This window comes from Dermacentor albipictus, chromosome 1 (assembly GCF_038994185.2).
Source record: "Dermacentor albipictus isolate Rhodes 1998 colony chromosome 1, USDA_Dalb.pri_finalv2, whole genome shotgun sequence".
NCBI lineage: Eukaryota > Metazoa > Arthropoda > Arachnida > Ixodida > Ixodidae > Dermacentor > Dermacentor albipictus.
In genome coordinates, this window is record NC_091821.1 from 338773090 (window position 1) to 338797442 (window position 24353).

A 24353-nucleotide genomic window follows, 5' to 3' on the forward strand; every position below is an offset into this window, starting at 1 on the left:
GCACCTGGTTGCCTTGGAGACGGATGTCGGCAAGCTTAACGTAAAGCAGGCAAGGCATGTGGTTTTATTGTGCAAGCCAGTGGGAAGTATGTGGCAAGATGCTTGTGACGATCACGTCCCATTGTTTCTTCTGGATTTCTCAAGCCGAGATGCTGCCACGGCAACCTTCTCGCATTTTCTAAAAGGCGCCTTTTCGGGCCGGCAAGGCGATGCCTCGGCGGAGCTTGTATGTCACTTGCTGCCTTTGATTCCTCTTGGCAGTTGTTATAGCAGTGCCATTCTTGAACTTTGATAGCCTACACAATCAGAAGCTAGATGGAGGTGGCAGGGAGGACAACTGCCCTCCCCGCCATTATAGTTTTCTCGGAACAGCTACGCCATCCTACATATAGAATTTTTTTTCGTGCAACCTGCTTATAACAATTATTGGTTGTAACAATGAAATTTTCCTGGCACTTGAATACAGTAAAACCTCGTTAATTTGAATTATGCGGGGATGCTGTGCAAATTTTAATTATACGAAATTAACAACGACTTGAAAGCTGTGTCTAACTGGTGTGCCCACTGGCAGATGACCATCAATACTAAGAAATCTGCTGTTCTTTCAATCACCAGAAAAAAAAAATAACTCGAGCTTTACGTATGCCGTTAATGACGTGCCACTAATACGAGTTCATGAACACAAGTACCTCGGATTAACGTTAACACATGACTTCAGATGGAACTCCCATATAGATAATGTCACAGCAACTGCAATGAAACGCCTTTTCTTTCTTGGAAGGCACCTCAGACTAGCACCACCCGATACAAAACTTCTGGCTTACAAAACCTTCGTCAGGTCAGTCCTTGAGTACGCAAATGTTATCTGGTTTCCATACACTAAACAACTAATTAAAAAACTAGAAGGTGTACAAAGGAAAGCTCTACGGTATATATACAATAAACATAGATAAACAGACTCGCCCACCGAACTACTTAACAAAGCCGGAATCCTAACAGTACAAAACCGAGCTGTACTAGCCCGTTCTAAACTTATGTACCAGCTTTTACATAAGAAGCTTAATATCGATACCTCTAGATATATCTCCAGAAATGAAACACGGCCGACGCGGCATAAAAACACACAAACACTCAATGAGCATTCTTTTCATACCGATTGCTTTAAGAATTTTTTCTTTCCTTTAGCGATAAGAGAGTGGAATAAACTTAGTGAATCCATTAGTAACAGCTCCTCACTAGATACATTTGCTAATTCAGTGGAAGAACACCTCCTTGCCTTACAGCTCTGACACATAGCCAGGTTTGTTACCGATCTTCATAGCCTAACACTTTAATCTATGAGTGTGCCTTTTGTATGATGCATCATACGCATGACTGCATCCTGTTTGTCATGTTCATTAGGTATTGTATATCACATGTGCTTTCAGGTGTTTTTTTTTTCTCTTGTTTGGTTTCTTGTTTTTTCAGATTCTTCCTTGTTATATAGTATATTGTGCCCAAATATTGCATTTGTGATGAACTACTTATTTCTTTTGTTTAGTGAAACCAAAACCTTTGCAATAACGCACTTATGATTATATAATCTATTTATATTCTTTGTTCGCAAACACTACCCTATGTACTTGCCCTTCCTGTTATAATCCCATGAGGGATTGACAGTATGTGAAAATAAAATGAATGTCGGAAAAGAGAATCGCTCGGTTAAAGCGCGTATAAAGTCCGACTTGGTGTGAGCACGCGCACACACATGCTACGTCATGTTGGCACGAACAACGTCTATACTTTGAAGCACTGGCGCAGCCAATGTAACTGGACACGGCCAATGCGGTTCGACATGCCCAGCGTCGAGATGGCTCTTGCTCCATCCGCGCGATCGTCGCGCCTTCTGGCGCGGATGGATGGATGGATGGATACAACTTTCTTGTACGTCCGGCAAGGTTTAACGCGACCCGGGCTCAGGTCTCCCATGGAGGAACGTCAAGGCCCTGCCTCAACGCCGCCTCACGGGCTTGCTGGACTGCCCACGTCTGGATTCCGAGGTCTGAGCTGCGCAGAGCGGCGGCCCACCTCGACGACAGGGTCTCCGGAGTAACTGCCATCCCTCCTATAACTACATTGCACTCCCACAGCATATGTTTGAGTGTTGCTGGTCCTTCCTGGCACAATTTGCACGTGTCGTCCTGATGCTTATCTGGGAAGATGCGTTTGAGACGGAATGGATTAGGGAACGTGTTTGTCTGGAGTTGTCGCCAGGCGACGGCCTGCCTCCTGTTCAATTTGGGACTCGGCGGGGGGTATATCCTTCTGGCGTTCAAATATGCACTGGTGATGTCGTTGTATCTTGTGAGCCTGTCCCGTTCTGTTCGAGAAGCGTTCGCTATCGTGCGAGAGGCGTTTCCCTGTTCGGCGCGGCGGGTCATGTCTCGCGCCGTCCGGTGCGCCGTCTCGTTTAGGTTCGGGAGCGCGTCGCCTTCCGTGGTGACGTGCGCGGGGAACCATATGATCCTCGAGCTCGCGGTTTTGGATCTGCCCGCTTTGGCCAGAATGGACATGGCTTCCTTGGAAATTCGACCTTTGGCATAATTCTTTACTGCCGTTTGCGAGTCACTTAGTACGACTTCGCATTCCTGTTCTGTGAGGGCTAGCGCAATCGCTACTTCCTCCGCTATTTCTGAGTGTTTGGTGTATACACTACATGTGGTTCTGATTTTTGATTCTGCGTCTATGACTACGGCGGCGTATGTTTGGCCGTTTGCATATTCGGCTGCGTCGACAAAGCGCGCGTTTCTGTCCCTGCCGAATGAACGGAGCAGAGCCTCGGCTCTTGCCTTTCGTCTACCTCGGTTGTAATCGGGGTGCACGTTTCTTGGGATGGTTGCCACCGTAATGGTCTCTCTGATTTTGTTGGGGATTTGCATTTTCTGGCCGTGCTGGTTGTGGTACGTTATGCCGAGCGTGTTCATAATGTGTCTTCCCGTCGTGGTGGTCGACAGGCGTTCGAGCTGCGAGATGCGTTGTGCTTCGGCTATTTCTTCTATGGTGTTGTATATGCCCAGCTGAGTCAGGAGCTCGGTGCTCGTCGATTCCGGTAGGCCCAGGGCTATCTTGTACGTTTTCCTTATGAGCGTGTTAATCTTGTTCTTTTCCGCGACGTACCAGTTGTGGTAGGCGGCTACGTAGGCGATGTGGCTGACAACGAATGAGTGGATCAGTCGAATGACGTTGTCTTCCTTCATGCCCGCGTGTCTATTGGTTATTCTCTTTATGAGTCTCGTGGCGCTGATGACTTTGCCTTCGATCTTCCTCACGGTTTCACCGTTAGCTCCGTTGGCCTCAATGATCATTCCGAGGATTTTGATCTTGTTCACTTTGGGGATTGTGTTTCCGTCTTGGGTGTACAGGCGGATTTCCTCGTACTCCCGGGGTCCTGTGTAGCTCTTTGGTGGCATGCCTCTGCGCGTGGGCCGGTAAAGGAGTAGTTCGGACTTGCTCGGGGAGCATTTGAGGCCCGTTCCTTGGAGGTACTCTTCCACTTTGTTAATGGCCGTTTGTAGTGCGTGTTCAATTTGCCCATCACTGCCGCGGTCTGCCCATATCGTTATATCGTCTGCATATATAGCGTGGTGGATTCCTTCGATTTCGCGTAGTTTGCTGGGGAGACCCAGCATGACTAAGTTGAAAAGGAGCGGAGATATAACTGAGCCCTGGGGGGTACCTGCACTTCCCTGGGCTCGTTCTTCAGACTCGAGGTCGCCAACCATAAGGGTGGCTTTGCGATCGTTCAGAAAGTCCCTCACGTAGTTGTAGGACCTTTCCCCCATGTTCAGATCAGAAAAAAAAAATGTCTCAGTTTCGTCCAAAAAGCGACGCATCGATTGCGATAGCAAATTAGTAGATAGGTATACGAAGTAAAAATAGTAGTTTTATCGGCCATATAAATTTGTAAACATTCACTTGCTAACAAGTAAGGTGTCAGGTGCGAGCAGGTAAACATGGACACATCTTGCTTGATGACCGTTGAAACTTGCTGAAAAATGCCGCAGTGAGGAATTGCGGCAGTAGCAGCGAGCAAATCGACCTTTGTACAGCTCTCGCTTCAGTGCAAATGAAATGTAGAAAGCACATCGCATATGAAGCTACCGGCGCTATGTGCACTCTGCAAACATTGCAGATCCCTTTGAAGATAAGACCCATGCGGGCACGCACTTTGGCCACATTGCAGATTGCTTTCAAGATACGGGGCCCTCATGGCCGTCCCATACACAGCAGCCGCCGGAGAAGAACATCCCCACTCCCCCTTTCTCCCTCCCTCTGCCTCACCAACGTGCCTCACGTGCGACAGGAGAGGGTGTGCATCCGCCCCGCCTTCCACGCGAGATTGAGCCACATTAGACAACTCATCCTCACACACTTTCCCTCACACATACAGCATGCGTAGCACGGCGATGATTTTATCGCCCTTGAGCTTTATACAGAACCTCACGGGAGAGAAGTGACTTGCAACAGAGGCGTTAGCCATGCCATGGCCTGGCGCAAAGACGTCTCTCTCCAGTCAAGCCTAAGCAAAGGGCCGCAGATGGAAAAAGCAAAGCTGTGTGGCCGGTGTGGCGATGCCAGCGTCGCCAACATGCTTCTGCGCACTGGCACTCTCCCTATCCACCATGGCGCGGAGTTTGAATTATCGGTGGTAGTACGGATTTCAGCGTGAATTAGTGGAATGTGTTACATATTGCTTTCAATACATTGCTGGACGGACCACGGCGGCTACTTCAAGTTATCCTAAATTTCGAATTAATGAGTTGTGAATTAACTAGCTTTTACTATAAGTGGGTTCGACTGTATTCCAATCGGCAAAAACGTCTAGTAATTCGAACGTGCAACCATTTGTGATGTGCAAGCATTTTGTAAAACATACCACACTAACAATGCTCGCAGCAGCGTGCCAAATCACGCGGTGGCGCCCCCGACCAGCATTGCTCTGACCCCGCCATAGAAGAAGAGCTTAGGAGAGACCCCTCAATACCACGCACGAGGTTCCTTATAAAGTTCAAGGGCAATAACGCCATCGCCGCACACCCTATGCTGTATATGTGAGTGAAAGCGTATGAGGGGAGCCGACGATCATGGTTCAATCTTGCCTACGCGGAACAGATGGAGCAGGGAGGAAGCACGCCATCTTTCGTTATGCGCGAAATGCCCAACGTTGCGAGGCACCGGGGGTGGGGGGTTGAGAAAGGGGGGTGGTAGAGTGGGAGGGCGGCGCTCTACTCCGGCTGCAACTGCGTATTTGGTGGCTGCGTGTGGTTGCGTGGCTATATCTTGAGAGGGATCTGTGTTGGGGGCAGAGTCTAGGTGTGTCAGCGGCTGGTAGCTTTGTGTGTGCTGTGTGTACTCGGTGCTCACTGTTAAAGTGATAGACAGCACAAATGTCACTTGGCTCGCTGCTGCTGCCGCATTTCCTCACACCAGCATTAGAGACTTTTAGCTTGTACGCTATTCCGGTAAACGGGAGCGGTTTGGGCGGATTACCGGATGGTTGGGGCGTAAACGTGAGCGGGGAAGCTGCCTGGTGTTGTAGAGCTCAACCAGACAAACGCATAGCTAAAACTGCAGTAACTCACCATATCCTGCTTCGCCACTCGTGCAAATTTTTGGCAGCGGCATAATTGTGAACACGATTACGCCACTGTCGAAAATTTACGCCAGCTGCTAAGCAGAATATAGTAATTAGCTCTGTGTTTGTGTGGTTGAGCTTTGCACCACCAGCTGGCGCCACCAATCTGGCTGCTCACCTTGACGCCCCCGCTAAACCGGAAAACCGCCCGTGCTTGCCCGAATACCGGACACGCTAAAAGTCTCTATTATGAGAGCGAGTTTCTGTGGTCATCGAGTGAGATGTGTTCGTGTTTGCTTATGCGCACGTAACACCATGCTTCTTAATTTAGTTAGTATGCCTATGTTTACAAGTTCATGCAGCCAATAAAACTACTATCCTTGCTTCGTATAACTGTCCACTAATTTGCTATTGTAATCGATGCTTTGCCTATCGAGTGAAACGGCGAATTTTTTACAATGATGAGTCTAAACTGAGATGTCTTGATGGAAAGTTTGTTAGAGACAGTGCGTCACATCTGATTCTGCACAACAAGATGAACCCTAAATACAAGGACATGCAGACGAAACCCAGTACCTCATTCTCCATATCATTCGCACGCGGCGACGCCACAACAGAGGGGAGCACACTTACATAATTATGATCAGTGGCAATGACTTCATCATCTTCACAAGACATGACACGTTAAGAACGCAGAATGAAGAACGTAAATGCAGCGCCAATCTGTCGGCAGACGAAAGAAAAAGCAAGCGAGCATGCAGAGGGAAGCAGCGGCAGAGGCCCAGTCTGGCCTCGGCAACTGTGCAGTAGCAGTAAGGGGGCTTAGGTGGCAGAGGTAATTAGTGTCATCCATCAAGCTGGTGCGAAAGCAAATCCGCTTCCCGCCTGCCCCTCCTCGAAATTCTGATCCATTCATCCTGGCTTTCAACTTCCTCGTAACTCCTTCAGCTTCGATAGTCTCTGCGTACGTGAGCCTTTGTGCCAGCCCAGCACCAGCTTAGCCCACTCCCTGAAGTTTCGTTTAATGCCATAATTGGGGGAAGTGAGCGTTGGCCGGTGTGAGCAGTTTCATGGTCCTTGCTCGCTGTGTGCTTGTGCGCCGTGATATTTCAGAACTCGCACTGTTCGTGCATCGTATTATGGTGCAGGAGCACTTCAAGAACAAGTCCTCCTTTTCATTCAAAAAAATTTTTATGCCCCTTCGAGTTCGAATTATCAAGATTCAACTGTATCTTACAGTTTCAACCCATAGACTTAGGTTGCAGGAACAAAACAGCATTCTTTTCGCAATTCCAGTTGTTCATTAATTTAGTTTCTCTCTACTTGTAAACACAGTGCACTTCAATAGAGCTAAGACCATTGCTTTTCATCATAGGGCCAAGTTTGCCTACCAGAAGCTGCAGGAGAAAGGAGGGCACGAAGCAGGCTGGTACCTGATTCGGCAGAGCTCGTCCGTTTACCGGGAGTATCGACTGGATTTTCTGGGAAAGAATGCGGCACCTGAGACCCTGCGCATTGTGCAGCTCAAGGATGGGCGCTTTGCACTGGATGAATCTGCACCGGAAGATGGCATTTATCCAACACTCGCAAAGCTGATCAGTGAGGCTATTCGCCCCACCCTTGAGGTAGAGCTGGGATACTGTGTGCCTCCGTCTGAATATGGTGAGAAAAAAATGCATCTCCTCACTGACTCTGCTTAACATTTTGACTTGCCTCGCTTAACCTCTAACCTCTAGACCTCTCTCCTGTGAACTTGTTTCTCTGTAAGGGTTTACTTTGGATATTTCACTTGGGCCTTTCACCATCCTAATAATGGATTAACAATAGTCATGACTTTCTGGTGCTCCTTGAAAACTGTTACCGTTGAGTGAGGCCTTCTTCTTACTCATATATACAAAAAAAGAAAGAAAAAAGAAACAATATTGGCCAGCTGTTTACTGCAGATAATTTAGGTTTCTCTGTGCACAATGCTGTTGTGTGAATTGCCCCTCCTCATTCGTGAGATTGTAGATTCATACCTTGTCCCTATGTGGGTTATCTTAATAATCTGGGCAGCTTTATTGCGCAGTGCTATTCCGTACAGAACACTTTTTTGTTTTTGGCAATAAAAGGCAGGTGAGGTTAGCCAAAGTCATTTTAATTCAAATTGAGCATGTACATCCAGCGATTTCCAGTACTTATTCTTTGAATAGGCCAGAGTTGATAAGTCTTGCTCGAAGGCACACGTTGTGTTAAATGAAACGGGATGTCAACATTTCAGTTGTGTAGGAAGCATGTGAATGGGGTATGAGTCAGCTTGGGTATTGATTTTAGCACCTGCGAAACAAGAACAGTGCCCATGAGACGAGTACATTTGGGAACTCCTGACATCTAAAATAGGCCTGAGGCTCCCAGCCTCCCTGCCACCATGAGAACATCCTCATAATGAAAACATTGCAGCTGCCAGCTTCACTTGTGCCACTTGACATCGTCTAAACTTTGTAAACTACTGTAGTATCTTGCATATCCTCATTTGGAGAATCTTGAAACATCCACTTTTTGTGATGATTCTTAAGGTAATTTTTCTTTCCTCTTTGCAGACAAAACGCAGTTACTTTTGTGCCGCCCACCATCTCTCGACGTGGAAAAGTCTGCTCTGAAGCGAGAGCCTCGCGAATGCATCCACTCAGGGGCACTGGTCTTCACAGAGAATCGCAAGGACGAGCTGCCGGGCAAGTTCACCGTTGTGCGGCGGGCGTTTCTGCACCGGGAACGGAACCAGTACCGAGAGGTTGCTGTCAAAGCTCTGAAACCCCACCTTGAAGATAGCCATCTCAAGGTGGGTGGAACTTCCAGCTAGTTTTTAGTTGCCAACTGGGCACCTTGATGTTTTGGTGAACAGGACAGAAATTTTCAGTGTCTTGACATCCCAAATGATTGGGCAACTTTTGCCCTACATGTATGAATGAAATCAGAAATATCAATGGAACCAGCACCATTGATGGTAATAGCTTGTCACATAATGTAAAATGAAAAGGTTGAGCAGAGTTTTCACTTGAGCTTGTTGGTTGTTCATAGTTATAGGGGTTGAACAGTGCAGAAATCTGATGAAGTCAAAGAACGGCACAGAGAAGACACATACAGTGCTGTGTGTGTCTTCTTAATGCCTCTCTCTTCATCTGTTTTTCCCCTGCGCTGTTCCCTTGTAACTAAAAAAATGTGTTAACATTGCAGAATGTTCTCATATTAGTGAAATATTGATGGACACAAAAATAGGCAGAATTATCTGAAAACTGTGGTGCACAAATAGACAAGGACAAATAAGGGTAAAATGGGCACAACTGCTGACGAGGATCTTTGTTTCCATTCGCTTGTGCGTTGCCTTCAGGCCATGTATACCTGATTGCTATTTTGATTACGCAGTTTCATTGGCAAAATTGTCTTTGCAATGATTATATCATTGCAAACACCTTTATTCTAGTGAACTAGTATAACATGGCTTCTTGTTGCAAAAAGAGTTTGCCATGCTCTGCTTGAACACAGCGTCACCGCATGTCAGTACCAGTGCTGGTATTTGGCTTTATGTTTTCAGTATAATAGTGATACGTCACTAGCAGCATGGCTAAATGTCAATGTTTACCAACCCTGCTGCTGTCTGTATTTTGACAGCAAAGACGATTTTCTGGCATCTTTTAGGGGTGGGCAAGTGGCCTTTTAATTTGTCTTTTTATGTGGCAGAGTAGACTGTTTTTAATAACGGAGTGTATATGATCACACCAGCTGCCATTCCTTTGTCCCTGTGCACAGGAGTTCATGGTGCAGTGTGACCGGATGCTGTTCTGGCAGTGTGAAGCCATTGTGAACTCCCTCGGCATGGTGCACTCGGGCAGTTTTGGCCTGGTGTGCGAGTTCCTGCCTCTGGGCTCCCTGGATGCCTATCTGCATCAGCACAGGTCTCAACTTCAAGCCGTTGACTTGGTTGAAGCGGCGAAGGGGCTTGCCCGTGCCCTCTGGTACCTGGTGAGCTATGGATTTGCCACCTTGCTGAAAGGCACTGCTTGCCAACAAGGCTACGTAATTTTCCCGCTCCTTGTGTCTTTCTCAAAGTTGCCCAGTAGCCCTGACCTAATTACCAGTTGGTAAACCATCAGTATTGTTTGTGGGAGGTCATCCACCATGGTAGCTGTGTGGCGGTGGCATTTCTGCTGCTGTGCGTGAGGTTTAATTCCCAGCCACGGTGGCTGCATTTCGATGGGGGTGAAATGCAGAAACGCTTGTGCACTTTTATTTAGGTGTACGTTAAAGAAACCCAGGTGAGTAAATTAATTGGAAGCCCACCACTATGGTCTGTCTCACAGCCTGTGTGTTGCTTTTGTATGAATGGGCTGTGCTGTGGTGCAGTGTTGGTCGACTGTTGTTTTGGCTGCCAGCTTTCACTGCAGTAAAACCTTGTTAACACTTCCTGCCTGCGAGAAAAGCACCAGTTCTTGGGTAGTCTAATAGTACATAGCTTCTTTTTCCTATCACTGGGCATGTTTGATACTAAAGTGTAGAGTATCGAATTGAAGTAGAATGCATTTTCATTTAATGCTAATATTATTCCAAAACAACATGTTTATTAAAAAGCATTTGACGAAAATAAAATATCTACGCAGAAATTTTGTAGAAAGAAGAAAAAGATGTATAAATATGTCATTGTTGCTTTGAACAGAAAAACCTTTAAAAATTTTTCAGAATAGATACATTTTCAACACAGGGAAGCTGTGCAATATTCCAGTAAATATTATCTTTCTACATAAAAAATTTTGTGGGATATAAACCGAAAAATTAACCCTAGTGACTAGCCTTAGCACAATACCTAGGCCTTAGCACAATATCCAGCCGTCTTTTCTAGCGAAACTTGACTCACTGCTTGGCAGCTGGCAAATGAACTCGAATGAAGGTTGTTAACATCCTGCAGATAAAAAACGAAACCTTTAGAACACGCAGACTATCTTTATGTCGGCGCGTGCCAGCTTTGAAGCGGTTTAGCGAAGAAAGCAAAACTCTGTTCGGAAGTCTGACAAACGGAAGTTATCTTCCGTGTCAGTGCTGCTTTCAAAGTCCAAAAGATCTTACACAATTTCATTAAAATGGGTAGAAATGCAGCGTTTCTGTGGCTAAGATGCTGATGCTATCTTGTAAACTATTGTATAGACTCGTGTAAGGACGGCACTTTTTTTTTTTTCACAATTTTGACAAGATGTGGCCTTTACACGGTACCAGACCTTTTGGTCAAAATGGTGCTGGTGCAGCCGGCGACTTGTGCACACTGTGGATCCCTGGATGTACCATTGCCTCAGAGGTGAACGGGCTGCTCTCGCCGTCTAGCAGCGGCTTGCGGATGTACACAGCGGACAAAAATTCACTGATGCGCACATGTCGCATCGGCGTAGTGAACTCTATTGCTTCCCTAGAAATCTTTTTTTGGCCGTTACACGGGTGCAACCTATATGGTATATATGGTTGTGGTATATGGTATATGTGGAAGTTGTGGTCATTGCAGTGGCCAAGGTCTTCTCTGGATGTGCTTTGAAATTCCGCACGTGCCGGAAGAAGAATTCCGAGAAGCGAAACTGACTAAATAGTTGCTAAATAACCCGTTAACTGCCACTAGCTGTCCAAGAGTGCTCGGAAAGCGGCAAACTATGAATTTGCAACCATTCATAATGGTCTATTGGTGGGAATAGGTGCAAACAGGAAAGTGTTAATGTTGAGCTGCCCTGAAGTGTATTCCAGACTTGGGTGTGTAGTCTCGTTTTATTCCCACTGTTATCACTCATACTAATGCATATTATCTTGTACATGCTGCTGTTCTTATGCTTTTTGCCTGCTTTCCCTCCAGGTATGCAAAAACAAATTTTGCTGTACTTTTAGCCCCGTCAGTTCTGGTGATCGTTCGTCTTCCTTGCATGGCACTGTTAAGAGCAGCAGACTGCACACCTGCCTAGATGTTTGACAGGGTCTATGTACAAGACATGACACATCGAAAATAGCATTTGGATAGAGCCAATTCCTGCATACTATTGCAAAGCTGGGTCATCCTGCAGCTACTTGGCCCCTTCATCACTGTCAAGCACGCATGTCGCAAAAGGAGTGCAGTCACCTGCAGTCAGACAAAAACTGCAATGAATGCTGGCATCCCATTCTTGGATAGACTTGCAAGGCCGACAAGACTGTTTTTGTTGTTCCATCTTATGGAGATTGATAGCTAGGGACATTCTTTCTTGTGGCAGTCACTGGTCATCAGCGTGCCTGCGGTGACTGATGCTGGTGCTGCTGTGATCCCTTTGGTGCATCAGCAAGCAGCACAATCATGTACATGCCTGTTGTTTATACTACTACTTCAATGTGTTTTGCATGCCAAACTACTGACAAAGCTTCAGTAGCGGTCAATGTTAACGTATGCACTGATAGAGATGGCACAAGGACGAGGTGGTTCTAGTGGTAGTGTCTTTCACCAAAGATACTTGTATAGTTGACTTTGTTTATCCTGCAAGTGCTTGCCAATCTAATAAATCGCATTTCAGGCCTTTTGCCCTCATTAGAACTTTATCTCATCTGCAAATGTGTGAAGTTGTAAACAGTTTGTTGTTATCTCACTAAGAGAGTTGTGACATACTATACTAGAAGGTTTTGGTGGAATGATTTCAAGAACATTGTGTCCTTATTGTGTACATAATGCATCTTTCCTTTCTTCAACATTTATCCTAGGAAGAGCAAGGCTGTGTCCATGGCAAGATCAGGTGCCGAAATATTCTTGTCTCTCAGCACGAGGCCAATGCATTCTATGTCAAGCTTTCAGACCCAGGGCTGCTTGTCTACGTGAATGAGGAGTAAGCTGGGCTTGATCTGGGTTTCTGGTTACAGTCATGGTTCTTTGGCTGCAGGGTGAAGGCTTATCCTTGATTGATCTTTTTGCAGCATACATTGGATCCCACCCGAGTTCTACAACAACCTTAACATGGCTAAATCGTCCATCAAGGCTGATACTTGGGCCTTTGGAACAACCCTGTGGGAGATATTCAGTTATGGGGAGCCACCAATGGCAGGAGTCCCTATCACAGAGGTGATGTGGCATTTTGTTAGTGTTCGCAGTTGTGATGCTGTCAAACGTTGTTGGAGATATGGTTCGCTGTTCAACGGTTTCAATGCTTTTCAGCAGATGTTCATTTACGCATGCAGGTGTTGTATGCCCAGTTACAGTGCAACCAGAAAACTAATATTTTCGCTATACAACTTATTCACTTGCCCTTCACGCTGGCTCATTGGCCATGGCATTTTGCTGTTTAGCATGAGGTCAAGGGTTCGGTTCCCGATCGTCATGGTCACATACTGATGGAGGCAGAATGCAGAAAAAAAAAAGCTCGTGCATTTAGATTTAAGTGCATCATAAAAATCACCAGGTGGTTGAAATTAATCTGGAGCCTCCCCCCCCCCTTGTACAGCTTGTATCATAGTCCTTGTGTGTTTGCGACATTGAACACCACATTGTGACTTAATTTGATCCTAACTCGTTCATTTGCCAGAAAGACAGATTACCTAAGTGTCACCACAAGTGGTAGCCACTATGCATTGTTGTCATTCACAAATGGTTGCTGGAAAACTTTTCGTGGCAACTCCCGTCTGGAGTAATCAGTCATCATTGAAGCATGTTGGTTTAACTCTTTTATTGCGATAGCAATTACATGGACACTCCAGGCACTTTTATGACGTTGCCGTGAGGTTCCGCATGAGTGAAAGCATGTGAGGGTAAGCCAGCAAATGCGGTTCAATCTTGCGTGCGCGAGCGAGGAACGTGGCACTTATGCGTGCCCTCTCCTGTGGCGCATGAGGCATTGGGGGTCAGGCGAGGGAGGAGGGGCGTTTTTATCCGGTGGCTGCCAGGGTGTCTCAGTGCCCTCCTCGCCTGCCGCTCTGTACAGAGTAGAGACAACTGTGGCGTCTACTACGGCGTTGGCCATGCGAATTACGGACACCGTAGTAGACGCCTTTGGCAGATGCTGTAGGGGCGTGTCGCCGGCACTCATGTGTCTTGAAAGCAATCTGCGACATGGCAAAAGTGCCCGCCTGCGCGGGCCTCATCTTCAAAGCGATCTGCGAGTTCGTTTGCAGAGTTCGCATAGTGCCAGTAGCTTTGTATGCACTGTACTTTTTTATCTATGTGTGTGGCTTTGGCACCAAACCATCAAAAGATAACTCAAGACCTTGTTGAAAACCACGGATTTAGGTAGTCTTATGCGAACATTGTTCAACCTCCATTAGTATTAATGCATCGCATAGCAGTATCGTGTTCATGTCGATTGTAAAAGATGCTTCGACTTATTGCTTCTTTAGATTTTGGATCCTGTTCTTGCTTTTCACAAGTTGTAGGGATTTATTGATTGAATAAAAAAGTTAAAAAACGTGCCAGAAATGGTTTTTTTTTTTTTGTCAGACGGCATTTAGCAATATTACTAGTGTTCTTCAGTCTTGAATGTCTATGCCCCTACCAATCACTACTGTCATAATTTCCAGATAACAGTTTTGTTTTAGTACCATGATGCTGACAGGACACTTAGTGAAGCTAGAAAGACCGATTGAAGGTGGTGTTTTATATTTTTGATCTGTCAAAAGCATTAGACCTGATGGGCTTTGTGAACAGCAACTTTAGCGTAAGCACCCAGATGGAAATTTGCAACTGGGGTTGCTACTGGTTCCAGTTCAAGTATTTTATTCAATACTAGCTGCTCTGTTCATGCCAGACTGACAGCAGTAGCTGCCAGTGAACTGGCCACAGGCCTTGAAATATTTGTTTATTGCGAGGTATGTGCAATGATATCTAGTGTGTAAACTTCTATATGTATCTCTACATGCCTTTCTAGTTGTGACCAGTAGCTATCTACTGGAACCAATTTCAGCTACTAGCTGAAATTACTAGCTCAATTTCAGTTGAAGATCAGTAGCCTTCTACTGGTGCTAGTTCAAACTACTATTAGCATACCAGTTTGTTTCAACTGGGACCACTTCAGAAATAGATTATACCAGTGTAAAGCACTTGAAGACCAGTGGCAGAATTTTCACCTGGGACTAGATAATGAAATGCAAGAACACCATTGAGGTGCATGGAATGTGCATGTTTCTTTTATTTTTAATAATAATTTTTTTATGTGAATGAAATCAAGGTATATATAGAAGTCTGTAGGGCATACTTGAGAAAAATGTTCTAAATGCTAATTTTTATGTAGGGTCATAATCATTGCTTCAATTCTAGGCAACAAGGAGGTATAAGGAAGGGGAGAGATTGCCAATCCCTGTTGACACACACGACGGGATCCGGCTGCTGCTGCAAGAGTGCTGGTCGTTGGACCCGGACAGTCGGCCGCAGCCACAGACTGTCATGCGAGACATCAATCAAATATTTTATGAGGGTAACCACACCTCCTCACTTTTTTTTCCCCACAATCGCAGCTGTGGGTGAAAGCATGGAGCAAGAAACATAGCCTTCCTCTGACATCCGTGTGAGCAAGCAATCAAATAACAACACACAAAGGAAAGCATTGAGAGTTAGAAGAATTCGTTAAGCTGTTCATAATTAGCATAATGTGACACATTTTAGTTGATGCTAAAAAGAAGGTTGGGCAAGCCATGTAATAGGTAGGGTAGATAACTGGTGGTCAATCAAGAGAATTGGCAACTAGGGAAGAAAAATGCAATAGTGAATGGCAGAGGCTTGTGTTGAGATTAGGAAATTTGGAGGCAATAGGATGGATTGGCTGATGCAAGATAGCATCAGCTGAAGCATTATGCTGATGCATTATTATGCATTCCAGCTGAAGCATTATGGATGGTTAGTTGCCTGTAGTGTCATGTGATATTCATCATTGGCTGAAGAGCCGAGTTTATCATCACCAATGATCTTATCAAGAACCATAAGTTTGTCGAGGCTGCATTAGTGACCACATGAAACATATAATTCAACATATTTTCTGTGTAGCATCTGGTGTACGCCTGAAGGTGGCGCTCTTCTATTGGCCAAAATGCATACTGTTATGTATCTACTTCCACCGTTAACTATAAAACATATCTTGTTGCCCAGGGTAAGATGAACAAGCCAGATCACCAGCGCAGTTCGATGCCAGACTGTGCCATGCAGAAAGTGTGTTCAAAATATGGTCGATAATATTCTCCATTTGGTTGCTTCTTTAGCCCTTGCTAACTCCAGCACTCACGAAGCCTTTGTTGTACTAAGGTGAGCAGACAGACAACCGATAACACTTAGATGAACAGTTTTCCCAGAGCCCCTAGTTATTGCCAACGCAGAGGCAGTTTTTCTGTGGAGAGTGGGAGCGGCACCCTTTGCTATTTGCCTGGGTTGTATGACATGCATTGCAGACAGGGAAAATCTGAAAAAAGAAAGAAAAAAAATTGAAGAATGAGAAATGAAATTTTTACAAGTGTTTTCTTGACACTGTCATATTTTTTAAGTCTGACGGCCCCTGCCAATTTCAGTGCAGTAGCCCATTTTATGGCTTGACCGATTGGCAAGCTCGGTTATTCCACAACCGCACAACAATCAACATTAGCTGCAGGTTTTCGGGAAGAGGCACTGCCTAGGGGTGCAAGTGGACAAAAGTACCGAAGTCCATTATGCATCACGTTGCTTCTTCCTCTCGGTAATTTAGAAGAGCATAACTTCTGACTGAATATGTGTTACTTTCAAGCATGTTGCACACTGGGCATTTGTTATGTCACAAATTTAATTTTATATTATGGTACTATGGCTGCATTTTGATTCTTAGATGCAATGCAAGTATATGTTGAGACCCTGCCAGAAATGTAAGAAAACAAAGTGCCCTAAACTGTCTCAGGGCTCACTGTTGCACTGCATTGCATATTATGTGTCTCTACTTGCAATATGAGCAAGTCAAAAGTTTGCAGGAAGGTGAAGACTTGAAGTGATCAACTGCTGTCGATTACGAGATGTCTCAGGCTGGGCCAACATTTCAACATGAGAACTCATCTCTGTGAGGGCGCCCTGACAAAGACAAGTCCCTTTGTGGAAACGTTAGCTCCACCCTCTCGTTTGTCAATGCTGATCACTTGCAACATGAGAGTTTATGTAAAAAATGGAAGTATCTTGCTTTCCTGAAATGCTCATGCTCACTGTTAATGAGAGAGTTCTGTAATTTGATATTGTTCCTTTCTCTTCTTTTTATTGCCCCAGTCTACAACTCTAGAAGAAGTCATTCGTATGCCTCAGTCTACCCTCAAGCCTCTTCACCAACTGGGCTGTCTGCAGACCCAGCAAGTCCTATGCTGGGGAAAGCAACGTCACCGTCTTTTGCGTCCGTGGAGACGAATCGCAGACTAGAAACAATTAGGCAACACCATGCCCCCATCGGAATGTCTGCCACCTCAGCGAATGAGGCTCTTTCACAAAGGCGTGGATTCAAGTGGGGCAAGAATCCTTTCCGATTGCACTCATCGGAAGTTAGCTATGACAACCTTTCCAGCTGCTCTACATCAACAGTTCAGTCAGAGGTGACGCTCCAGTCAGACATAGGAACATGCATTGATGTGGAGAGCTTGGTCAGCTTGGAGGAGAAGTAAGTTGTCAAATATCACTTCTTTAGGGGTGTGCGAATACTCAGATATCACCGAATCCAATTGAATAGGGAAAATTTTAATGAGTTGATTCGCAAATTTAGTATCTACTATTTGGATTTTTTTAATATTGTATATGTTCTGTGTGGGGACCTCTGCAGTGCCACATGTGTGCATTGTGGAGCGTCTTCGTCATCATTGAAATACGACTCAATCACGTGCAGAGCGGTGATCGAGTCATGGGATGCACAACCCTTTCGTCCATCACAAAGATTTGCGTGACATTAACCCACCTGTCTTGAAGTTGGGATAGCTCTACTGTATTTTGGAGAAAAACTGCAAAGCACAACTTTCTATGCAATAATTAAAAGATTGCTGCAAAACACAGGTCCACTATTAAACTGAGAACCTCATTGGTATTCAGGTCAACAGAACGTCATGATTCATTAGTTTCAGAGGAAGAAAGCAGTTGCTTGAACAGCAGTTCTATTGATAAAAGAATATATTTTCTGGACCTTAATACACTAGAACTGGGCTGTAATCAGTGATGGCATACTAATTTGGTGCTTGCTTTCTATGCAATATATAATGGATTGCCTTAAAGCACAGGTCCACTACTAAACTGACAGCCTCATTGGCAACAGAACATCACTAATTTATTAGTTTTAGAGGAAAAAAATGCAGTTCGTTGAACAAAAATTTTATTTATAAATAAAAAAAAAATTCAAACTTTCATATACTAGAACAGAGCTGTAATCAGTGCTGGTGTACTAATTTAATGTTCACTTAACGAAGTACTGTATATATTGGTTTTTATGTACCTAAGTCACTGATAGCCTGCTGCTTTCTTGTTGTGCAATGCTATAGGAGGCTCCCGAGAATGTGCGGCACTGTATTTTCTCCTTTTAAACTTTTAAGCATTAATTTTTGTGAAAAATGTTGTGATATTAGATATCTTATTTGATACTTGGCTTTCTTTTTCTTGATGCGATTCGATATTCGATTCGAAATCTACTATTCAGTATTTGCATACCCTTACAGTTCATTTTTATTGCTTTTAGTTTTAGAAACTATTGTGAAATTAACAGCAGCTGTTTTGCAGCCCATTATCTGGGATGACAAAGCTGTGATGTCAATCAGAGTTGAAAACGTAAATTTTTCTCTTGAGTACTTTTGTCCCTTGATAGCCTCTGTATGTTTTGAGGCATTAGGCAGCATTTATGTCTGAATCAACCATATTACATCATAGTGAGTGTACAGGGAGCAAAATATTGAGTGTAAGATAAAGTTGAGTATAATGAACTGATCTCTTGATAATGTTCGCATAGTTTTGGCAGGGAACTGTTGCTCACTCCGTACATAATTCACTCATGTGTAACCATAGTGCACAAAATCAAGAATGGAGAGAGAGGTAGAGAAGTATTTTTAGCTGTGCAGTGCACAACTATAAGAGGCAAAAACATTTGGTAGTACTGTAGCCATTGTGCTGTAGATTTGCAATAGCACCTCTTATATTGTGCCACCGCCCCTGCCCTTTTCCCATGTTCAGTGCAGACAACGTCATTTCATTTGGTAACACATCGCCCCTGGTGGAAGAGTCCGGTTCACCGTGGGTCATTGACAGTCAGCAGCTGATAAAAGGGAAGCCACTTGGCCAGGTAAGTCAGGCAGGCCTAATGAGAAAGTGGAGCATCCACATTCTCAACAAGTGCACGCACTTCGTTGTGCTGGTGGTGTGTAAGCGTGATTTTGATGTCGGAAGTTTACCGGGACACAGCCAGCGGAAAAATTGAATTTCTGCGAAGTGCAGATGCACAGCCATGTTCGTTACCAATGTGTGACCAACACGACCCTCTGCAGGGCTACCAAGCTAGAATATTCATGCAGCCCTCTTCTTGTAAAGTTTTCATTAATGGTACATAGCATATAAAATACAGACAAACCATCTTCATCTAGTTCTCTGGGAAACGTAGGTTGGTTTTGTGGTAGGTGCCTAGCTCTGTTGTAGGATAACATCTTTGTAATGTGGTTATGCTGATGTTTTAGACTAAATTGAATATGAATAGGATAGTCATGGAACTGAATCAAGTGCATATATGTATGGGATATCTTTCTGATACCTTTTTAGTAGATTTTGACGAGCAAACACTTTGGTGCGGGCTTTTCAAATAAAGTGACACGGGAGAATTATCATTGCATGATTTTGAGTAACATTTGAAGTGTGGTTTCAAATGAATTTTGACATACTCTCTTGAGCTGGTTATTTCAAAAATGCATACACGCATACACAAAAGAGGTCTCACATTATATTAATGCAAATGAGGTGCATATTTTGCTGCCAACTGAATCCATGATGTGGCCAACAACTTCTGTGTGCAGGGCTTTTTCGGTGAGGTGTACGCAGCTTCCCTCAAAAAATGGGCCGGCCTACAAGAGGAGATGGTGGCTGTCAAGTGCATGCGCAAGACGTCCTTGCTTGAGTCCTTTCAGACCGAGTCTGGCCTGCGGGACCTGCAGCGAGAAATTGAGATCATGAAGAGCCTCAGGCACCCCAACATTGTCGAAATCAAGGGCCTTGTTGAAGGTATGTGCAATGCTTTGCCTGGGTATGTTGAGCATGTGCTAGGCCGAAATAGTGTAACAATGCTATGCCAGTGTGATTCCTTTTCATGTTTCATCAGCGGTCAGAGTGGCACTCTGCCTGCATTATCAAAAGGATCAGCTGGACATGAACAGTAAATGATAAGAGTGGCATAGAATAGAGCGGAAGGTATCGCTACATTGTACTGGTCTTGTTTTTTTTTTTTATATTCTGTGTGCTGGTTTCACTCCTTTTCTCATGTGCCAAGCACTTCAGGCACTCGACTGCAGATGAGATACTGCGTCTCTTTACTTCACATTCAGCAGCATATTTCTGTTGCAGTTGCATGAACTGGAATCTGAAATCAGTTGATAGTAGTTAGAATGATGATGTAGACTTGCAAGCCCTTTCCCATAATTTTAGACTTCTTTACTAAATTTTATAGCTGTTTCTAGGCATGTTCCTTCGCATTGCTACAGCTGAACCCACTTATAATACTACCGGTTTTGACAATGCATCGAGTTTTGACAATATAACAATGAGCCACCTATGCACCATCAACTTCTGTGTGTTTTCTATGGCATAATAAACCTCTTACTACAGTGCTCCCAAGTCAAGTTATTGGTTATAATAATTCTGTAAATCAGGCTATTGAGTATGTGCATTAAAAAAAAAAAATCCTAGAAGAAAGGAAGGAAAAAAAAAAAGGTACACAAGCTGCTTCGCCACACCCGCCTTTGTGCCGTGCACACTGCGCGGCACGTCTTCATCACATCGCATTACCGGCGTTGTGCGGCCCTCTTCCATCGGTCTTTCTCCCGTCCAACATCAGCGAAGGGGTGGAAGAGAGACAGAAAATGTGGTGAAGCAGCCGATATGTTTTTTTTTCCGGATTTCATGTTCCTTTTATTTTCGGTGCTGTACCCAGATTTGACTGTTATAGTCAATAATGCAGCATGGGAACATTGTAGTGAGTGGTTTATTTTACCATAAAACACACACACGAAAGTTCACTGTAAGGTGATTTGCTGCATCTGAGTAAGCAAGCTACTCATTGTTATATCCGAGTATTGTTAATACCCACCAATGCTATAAGTTGGTTCAACTGTAGTTCTTTCTGTTGCATTAAAATGTTTGAATGTCTGCCCCCTCTGCTTTTTTTTGTGCAATCCAGTCATAACAATGGGATTTTTCTTGGCACTTGAGCATTGTTATAAGTGGCTTCTACTGTATAGTATTAACTGACCTAATTTATGCTTTGGTGCATGATCTGAATATTGTTACAGGAAGAAGCAGGCCCACGAGTGTAAAATAATGTATATTTCCAACTGGTGTATATGGCATTTAGGCAACAGCCAGTCTTCGTCTTCCTCTGGTTCATGTCACCTTATTTTGCTTCACCGTAACACCATCCTCCCGGCTGGGTTAGCTTCGTCCCGGCGCAAGTTATAGAGCTTCACTTAATGGGGGGACATAGGGCTTGAGCCTGACGACGTGAACAACATCGCTGGTGATGTTGGGAGGAAATGAAGGCTGACCGGCTGAGGTGATCTCGAATGTCACGTTGGACAGTTGACGTAAGATCTGATACGGACCAGAATAACGGGAAAGTAGTTTTTCCGACAGGCCGATGTGACGTGAAGGCGTCCACAGAAGGCAAAGGGAACCAGGTAAAAAATGTTGGTCTCGGTGCCAAAGGTCGTAGCGTCGCTTTTGAGAAGCTTGCAAGACTGTGAGATGATGATGGGTGACATCTTGGGCCTGGGCAGCTAAGTCAATAGCATCGCGAACGTATCCAGTGCTGGGTGATTGTACTGCGGAAGGTAGCAACGTGTCAAAGGGCAAGGTGGGGATGCGACAATACAAAAGGTAAAATGGGGAAAATCTGGCAGTGTCGTGACGTGACGAGTTGTATGCGAAGGTGATGTATGGTAAGGCGACGTCCCAGTCGCAGTGATCGTCGTAAACGTACATGGCCAGCATTTCTGTCAGTGTGCGGCTGAGTCACTCAGTGAGGCCCTTCGTTTGAGGGTGGTACGCGGTAGCAAGCTGGTGTTCTGTAGAACAGGAGTGGAGCAGATCATCGAGGACCTTCAGTAGAAAGTAGCGACTGCGATCCGTGAGTAACTGTCAAGGGACGCCGTGGTGCAGGATGATGTCACATAGTAAGAAGTCGACGACATCTGTAGTGCAGCTGGTTGGTATCGCTCGTGCGATGGCATATCTCATGGCATAATCTGTTGCTACAGCAATCCATTTGTTTCTTTTAATAAAAATTGGAAAGCGCCAAGGAGGTCGAGGCCCACACGGAAAAAGGATTCTGTAGGGATATCAGTTGGTTGAAGCAAACCGGCAGGAGGCATAGCAGGCATCTTCCGGCGCTGACACAGGTCGCAAGAAGCGACATAGCGGCGCACAGGGCGATAAATGTTCGGCCAGAAGAAGCGACGCCGCAGGTGGTCGTAAGTACGAGTGATGCCCAGATGTCCAGCAGTAGGAGTGTCGTGAAGTTGCTGGAGCACAGTCAGTCGAAGGTGCTTGGGGACGACTAGGAGGAGCTCCGGGCCATCAGGATGAACGCTACAATGGTATAAAGTTCCATTGCGCAAGGTGAACATCCAGAGGGACGGGTCATTGAGCAAGGAGCTTAGGCATTCCACAAGTGTTCGAAGAACAGGATCTCGGCGTTGTTCGTCGCCAATATGGAGGAACCCAGAGAGGGACAGAATAATGACGTCCGAGTCTGCATCGGTATCGTCCGGTTGATGCACAGGATTGCGGAACAGGCAGTCAGCATCTGTATACAGGCGCCCTGACTTATACATAATAGAAAATGTATATTCTTGTAGACGCAATGCCCAACATACAAGTCATCCAGTTGGGTTCTTCAAAGAGGAGAGCCACCAGAGGGCCTGATAATCGGTTACGACGCAGAAGCTCCGACTGAAAAGGTACGGTCGAAATTTCGCGACCGCCTATATGAGCGCGAGACATTCCCTCTCAGTAATGGAGTAATTTTGCTTGGACGTGGAAAGAAGGTGGCTGGCGTAAGCAATGACACGGTCTTGGCTCTGTTGATGCTAAGCGAGGACAGCACCAATGCCATGACCACTCACGTCGGTTCGTACTTCAGTGGGTGCAGAAGGGTCAAAGTATGACAGAATCAGGGAAGTTGTAAGCCGCTTAATCAGGGTAGAGAAGGCTTTCTTCTGCAGTGGTCTCCAAGAGAAAGAGTCATCTTTCTTAAGAAGGTCAGTGAGAGGCTGAGTGATGTCAACAAATTTTTTCACAAATCGCCGGAAATAAGAGCATAAGTTCAGGAAACTACGGACATGTATATGTTTGCTGAACAAAGTACAGGAAAATTTCGCACGACGTGAACTTTCTGTGGATCAGGTTGGATTCTGGCGGGATTTATGAGATGGCCGAGCATGCTAATTTCACGGCAACCGAAATGGCATTTGGAGGGGTTTAGCTGAAGGCCAGCCCTGCGAAGCACAGAGAGTATGGTCGTGAGGCGCCACAGGGGGCTCTCAAAGTTCGGCGAAAACACGCTCACATCGTCGAGGTAACAGAGGCAAGTAGACCACTTCAAGCCGTGCAAAGATAGTCCATCATGCACTTGAATGAAGCTGGCACGCATTGCATAATCCAAAGGGCATGACTTTAAACTGGTACAGACCGTCCGGTGTGACAAAGGCGGTTTTATCGCGGTCCATCTCATCGGCACTAATCTGCCAATAGCCGGAGCAGAGGTCAATTGATGAAAAGTATTGGGATCTGTGAAGGCGGTCAAGAGCGTCATCAATGCCAGGCAGGAAATAAACACACTTCTTTGTTATCCTGTTGAGGTGACGGTAGTCAACACAGAAGCGCCATGCGTTGTATTTATTGTTTACTAAGACAACCAGTGATGCTCGCGGGCTACTGGAAGGTTCAATGATGTCCTTGTCCATAATCCTGTCTATCTCTTTCTATATGATGGTCTTTTCTGTTGCGGAGACGTTATGTTGCCGATGAATGGGGCTGGCGTCACCAGTGTTGATGTGATGCGTGACAACAGATGTCTTCACAGTGGACGGTTGTCCCAATCAAAGATATCCCGATAAGATGACAGGAGGGGACAAAGAGCTGTTGTTTGCTCGGAAGGAAGGTCCACAGGTGTCGTCCTTACGCCTGTGGACCTACCATCGTCCGCAGGCGTCGGGCACGAAGGAGTGGGTGACAAAGGTCCGTTGGTACTGAGGTAGGATTCAGAGGTCAAAGAAGAAATCTCAAATTCTTCCAAAGGAGTGATATGCGCTATGGCGATACTGTGTGGCAGCACATGCAACGGTAATCCAAAATTGAGGATGGGCACGCAAGCGCAGTTTTCGCCGATCCGGATTAAGGTGCCTGGTAGGGCAATATTGCGTGACAAAACCGCGTCAGTAAGCGGCTACACTACGTACTTGCCATCAGGTACGAGAGGACAGGGCATCAGGAGGACATTTGTAGGCATCTGTGGAGACAGCCTTGCAAACTCAGCAGAACATAAGCAGTGTGAAGCACAAG

The 24353-nt window shown here is 45.3% G+C and overlaps 1 protein-coding gene across 3 annotated transcripts in view; it reads left to right on the forward strand.

The window, feature by feature from the left end:
* The window catches only part of hop (tyrosine-protein kinase hopscotch), a 63136-nt gene that overhangs the window by 13471 nt on the left and 25312 nt on the right, over positions 1 to 24353 (forward strand). For all 3 annotated transcript variants that reach the window (XM_065432349.1, XM_065432414.1, XM_065432500.1), the window contains exons 8-16: positions 6990 to 7276; positions 8194 to 8432; positions 9401 to 9613; positions 12347 to 12468; positions 12557 to 12701; positions 14886 to 15042; positions 16839 to 17220; positions 18768 to 18876; positions 19598 to 19802. In XM_065432349.1, coding sequence (XP_065288421.1) covers positions 6990 to 7276; positions 8194 to 8432; positions 9401 to 9613; positions 12347 to 12468; positions 12557 to 12701; positions 14886 to 15042; positions 16839 to 17220; positions 18768 to 18876; positions 19598 to 19802 — 1859 coding nt within the window. The remainder of the gene's footprint in view (positions 1 to 6989; positions 7277 to 8193; positions 8433 to 9400; positions 9614 to 12346; positions 12469 to 12556; positions 12702 to 14885; positions 15043 to 16838; positions 17221 to 18767; positions 18877 to 19597; positions 19803 to 24353) is intronic.